Raw genomic sequence first — 5,738 nt, 5'->3', positions numbered from 1 at the left:
ATTTCTCCTTTCCCTGTGATCAAAACTTTGTATCCACACATAAAATAGTGAAGTTCCCCTTATGCATCATCGGGATATAATAAATGTTTAATTAATGAAAGACTATATTACACACACACACACATCTTATCCTGTAACATATTCAGGTCTTATTTTCCCTAATTCCTTTTGGAATCCTGGTATGTCCATTTGGAGAAAAAAGATGAACTCCCTGAGGTCAGAAATAATATTATCAATGATATCTATATTTATCTATACACATATATATATTTCTATTTTTCTCCAGTCCTCTACCTCAGTGTAGAGTAGTAAACCCAGAATATTCTTGATAAATACTTTCGGATTTTTATGATCTCATCAAACCTTGGAGTTTATAAATTTTAGGGATCAGAGAAGAAAGAAATCAAGAGACATTTTTCCCCCTAAAAAGCTTCCTCAAGGCACCCTTCATATCCTGGTTCTTTAAACTATAGATGAAAGGATTCAGCATGGGAGTCACCACAGCATACATCACTGTGGCCACTGAATCCTTCACAGAGTAAGTTTTCAAGGGTTGCAAATAGACCATAGAGAGGGTCCCATAGAAGAGGGAGACAACTATCAGGTGGGAGGCACAGGTAGAGAAGGCTTTGTACTTCCCAGAAGCTGAGGGGATCCTCAGGATGGCCTTGACAATTTGAATGTAGGAAAAGATCATAAGTGACAAGGGAATAATGAAGAGGAGACAGCCTGTTACAATTAGCACTGCTTGGTTGGCCCAGGTGTCAGAGCAAGCCAATCGTAGTAGGACATACATCTCACAGAAGATGTGACTGATTTCTCTGTGCTCACAGAATGTCAAGGTGGCCATGAGGATTGTGTGGGTCAGTCCATAAAGGATGGAGAGAACCCAGCATGGAACTAACAAAAGAATGCATAGCCTGGGGCTCATGATCATGGTATAGTGAAGGGGACGGCATATGGCCACAAAGCGGTCATAGGCCATCACAGCCAGGAGGAGATTGTCCAGAGCCACCAAAGAAACTAAAAAATACAGCTGTATCAGGCATCCAGTGTAGGGAATGGTCTTTTTCTGGGTATAGAGATTCACCAGCATCTTGGGGACTGTATTAGACACAAAGAAGACATCAGTGAAGGAGAGGTTGGCCAAGAAGAAGTACATGGGTGTGTGGAGGTGAACATCAGTAACAATGGCCAGGATAATTAACAGGTTCCCAACCAAAGTGATCAGATACATTGCAAGGAACAGCCCAAAGAGATACCTCTGGAGCTCTGGGTCTTGAGTGAGACCCAAGAGGAGGAACTCAGAAACAGTGGTCTGGTTTTGAAAACCCATCTTCTCTGGCTAACTACAGCACTGAAAACCTTTATGTAGCAGCAGTGCTAGGTTCCTGAAAACAAGAACAAAAAAATTAATCCATGAATAGGTGATCAATCATTATTTTAATACATGAATTGTGAAAGCATGAATAATTGTATGAATTATTATCCATTGCAATTCAATGATCCAATAAACATTAACATATATGAGGCATTATGCTAAGAACTTGAGCTATAAAGAAAAAAAAGTCACTGCCCTCAAAGAGTTTAATGAACAATGAATTCTGATTGTACTTATGCATATAGAAGCAGTTTGTAATAGTCAACAGGATCCTAGATTTAAAGTCAGGAAATATTAGGATCAAATCTTTCCTGGAGATTTATTTTTTCATTTTATTTTCATTTCTAAATTCTTTCCCTTTGACAACCCTCTCTGTGAATCATGAGAAAACAAGCAAAGCATATGCATAGTCAAACAAAACAAATTCCTACATTAGCCATGACCAAAATAATACAATTTAATTTTTAAATCCTTCAATCTGTACTCCTAGTTCATCACCTTTTCAACTGGAGAAAGATAGCATGTTTCCTCTGGAAGTGTAGTTGGTTCCATTGCATTGATCAGAGTTCCTGAGTCTTTCAAAGTTGTTTATCCTTATGATATTGTAATTATTGAATAAATTGTTCTCCTGGTTTTATTCATTTCACTTTATCAATATACATATAGATTTTTCCCAGATTTTTCAAAAACCATTCTCTTCATTATTTCTCACAGCAGAATAGTATCCCATTATACTCACATAATATAACTTGTTCCACCATTTCCCAAATGATGGACACCCCCTCAGTTTCCAAATCTTTGCCACCACAAACAAAAAAAAAATCTTTGCAGCCAGTTTCTCTGATAAAGGTCTCATTTCTAAGATTTATGGGAAACTGATTCAAATATATGAGATACTCAAATGTATAAATGGCCAGAGAATAAAATAACCAGTTTTCAGAGAAAGAAATTCATACCAAAATATTCTAAATCATTAATAACTAAGTAATTCACATTAAAACAACTCTGTGGTACATTCTCATATCCATTAGATTAGCAAAGTTAGCCCAAAAGAGTAAATAAGAGTAATGCTAGACACTTTTAAACATTGTTGGTGAAGATGTAAATAGGACCGATCACTTTGGAAAGCAATTTAGAATTATGCCCAAAAAGTTATGACTGAGATTTTAAAACTATGTCATCTTGGGCAAGTCACTTAAGTGCTCTGAGGCTGGTACAACCTTGTTCTCTGAATTGGACCAGAGATATTAATTTATGTATGAGTGCATTCAAATAGGCTATTCATGTTAAAAGAAATACTAGGCAGAATATTGCATTGTCAGATTGCAAGTTGTCTTTTCCCAACTCCTTTTCTTTAATTAAAAAGGAATGTTCAGTTTCAGAATAGAGGTTTGATGTATATCCAAAAATGACTATAAAGTTTAAAAAACAAAAATAAGGACAACTGATTTTAGAAAATGTTTAAAGGAAATAATTGATAATATTTGATCTAGGATACAAGATAAAGGAAATAACTGATATGACTGTGAAGTGATTGGCACATGGAGACACTTAATAAATGCTTGTTGGTTGACTGGTGGCAAACTAGGCACAACAGGTGAAGGAGAAGGAATCAAAGATGACTTCAGAATTTGTAGCCTGGCAAACAAGATAACTGGGATGGTGCGCCAATGTAGTGGAGGCATTTGATGATATCTGATGCTGTGCCTGATGAACTTTGTGCCATGAAGGCTGGAGTCTCAGTTAAGAGTGTTGTATAATAAAGGGAAGATACAGAACTGGGATGAGGAAGAAGCAGGATAGCATGGAGGGGAAAGAACAATGGACTTAGAAGACATGGGTTCAAATCCAAGTTCTGACATGACCAGTGTAATTACAACCAAGTCATTTAGTGACTTTGAACCTTGTTTTTTCACTGTAAAAAAATGAATAACTATACTTGCACTAACCTACTTCACAGAACTTGTGGGGGGAAGCATGTAAATCTTTAAATGTTATGTGAAGATACAATAAAATGAGTCATTGGGTAATGCATTATCGTAATTGTGATATACTTGTGATGAACTGCAGCTGGGTGGGCTTCATAATCATGAAATGCTTCAGGAATGAACAAAATGTTGCGTTAACATTTAATTGTCTGCATTAATCTTTACAACAAGTCCTTTTGTGCCCACAAACCCTGGTAGTGTAGGAGGATCCTGTCATTTGCAGAAGGAGACAGTCAACCAGGAGTTAGGAGAAAGATGGAGAAGAAAGCATTCTTGACTACTCGAAACTTGGGGTGGATTCTCAATTATTTCAATTAGGATCAACCTTGAACATTGCCTTTTGGGTCAAATTTACCCAATGCAAGAAGTGCTAGGGAGAATAATTCCATTCTGAGTTTGGGAGAAGGTAGTTCATAGCTAATGGCTACTGGACCTAAGACAGTGCCACCTTTCTTACCCAACCTCAGGCAGGGACTTGGAAGAAAACAGGCAATCAATTTTAAAACTTTCAAATTACTCTGCTAAATTACTTTTTATGCCCTTTTGACTCTTTTGGCATTGGTGTGAATTGTTTGTGGATTTTACTCTTTCCTTCACAAATTAATCCAGAAAGAACTCATGGACTTCAGAGAATATTGGTAAAGACAGAGAAAAAAATGAACATTGAGTGCTTAAAGCTATCAATACCTCACAGGCTAAAAGAAAGCCAAGTAGGGTAAGGGATGTGGAAACCACCAGAGTTAAAGCATAATTATGAGCATGAGCTTGATCAGAGCATGAAACCAAGTATTAAGAGCAATATTAGAAAGAAGACTTTAACCAAGATGGTTTCCCTTTGGCTGTACCTGAAGGGTGTCCTGCATACCCAGGTAAGGTACAAATATTGACAGTCTCATCCTGGCTTTCTAATATATATCTAGTCATTTACCTGATTCATAGATTCTGCAGGTTTGAATGTCTATACATCCAGGGCTGGAACCCAAGGCTCATCTCTTCTCAGGCCCTAGCAGAATAGAACAAGTTTGTTGAATCAAATGAAATAATAATGGTTAGTGTTATCATTATTGTTATTTTTATATTATTTTAAGTCTAATAATAAAATTATTATTCTATATGACACTTCATAGTATATAATGTGTTATATATTCATTTTCTGATTGAATCTTAAAAATACATTGGGCCTTTTAACTTTCTGAAGTTGTGTTTTTTATACAAGTTGCATAGATTGCCTTATTTGAAAACACCAGGTTAAGGAAGAAGGAGGAAAACAAAATATGCACACATACACAAAAATCCTGTTGATTTTATAACCTTAATTGCCCTGTTTTTGAAGGAGAAAAAATGTTCCAACAGCATTGAAAACGCCAAAGAGAAAATTTCTATTGTAGCTATTTTGCCCCTGAATGTCCAGAAGAACCTTATTAAATAGCCTAAGAACAATCAGTCCAGTTTTCTGGTCATAACACCTACTTAGAAAAGGGAGGCACCAGAAAGAATGTTGAAAACCTTTAATTGTCATAAAACATTATTAAAAGTCCATTATTATCTCTGTTTAATAAACTGTAGCTAAAGTTTAAGGAATTTAAATGCTCTGTCTATGATCCTGCCTTAAGTTATGGAACTAGGACTTCAAAATCTAGACCATGTGTGCAAATTTCAGGTCAGTTCCCTTTCTAATCCATGTGACATCCTGCTCCTCACCTCACAGGAAAGCACACTTTCAGACTTCCCTTCACCATGAGAGATACTAAACAGATAACTCCACTCCTCTCATACATGCTTCTAGTTTACTATGAGAATTAAGGATGTGATCTGTAAAGAATTGTCCCAGCAGGGAAAGGGGGACTAGCAGATGCAACTAAATCTTCAAGTTCTATGGAGATTTTTTTATGATCTGTTAGAATCAAACACCCAGATCTTTCATGGAAGTAGTCTCTCAATTACAGCTCACATGAGTCCCAACTTGGCCTCAGGGAAAACTCAATTTTTCCAATTCCTCCGAATTGTTCAAGAGCAGAGCCCTTCCTTCCTTTAGGACAACTAGGTAAAAAAGTTACTAAAAAGAGTTAGAGAACTTTAATTCACATCTCCTTTCCCTATTCAAATCCTCTCCCCTTACTTCTTTCCTATCCTTGTCGTCTCTGATTCTTTTCTCTTTTCTTCATCTCTGTCACTATCTTCTCTCACTTTTCTGCCCTATCCTTGTTCCTCTTTTTCTCCCTGTCTTCATCAACTAATACCTCTGCTACCTCTGTCTTTCTGTCTGTCTGTCTGTCTGTCTGTCTGTCTGTCTGTCTCTCTCCCCCACTCCACTGAAATTAACTCCTAATCATCTATTATTATTCTTTTCCTGTCCTCATCAGATTTCC

At 36.7% G+C, this 5,738-nt stretch overlaps 1 protein-coding gene across 1 annotated transcript; it reads right to left on the bottom strand.

The window, feature by feature from the left end:
- Positions 1-403: 403 nt before the first annotated feature.
- LOC103091951 (olfactory receptor 1D2-like) lies at positions 404-4,374 on the bottom strand. Its single transcript, XM_016429893.2, has 2 exons — positions 4,298-4,374; positions 404-1,391 (listed from the first exon to the last, which is right to left on the bottom strand). The coding sequence occupies exon 2, from the start codon at positions 1,334-1,336 to the stop codon at positions 404-406; it is 933 nt and encodes a 310-aa protein (XP_016285379.2). The 5' UTR covers positions 1,337-1,391; positions 4,298-4,374.
- Positions 4,375-5,738: the final 1,364 nt, after the last annotated feature.

This window comes from Monodelphis domestica, chromosome 1 (genome assembly GCF_027887165.1).
Source record: "Monodelphis domestica isolate mMonDom1 chromosome 1, mMonDom1.pri, whole genome shotgun sequence".
NCBI classification, from domain to species: domain Eukaryota; kingdom Metazoa; phylum Chordata; class Mammalia; order Didelphimorphia; family Didelphidae; genus Monodelphis; species Monodelphis domestica.
Note: the sequence above shows the minus strand (reverse complement) of the source record. Positions and strands in the feature narration are given on the sequence as shown.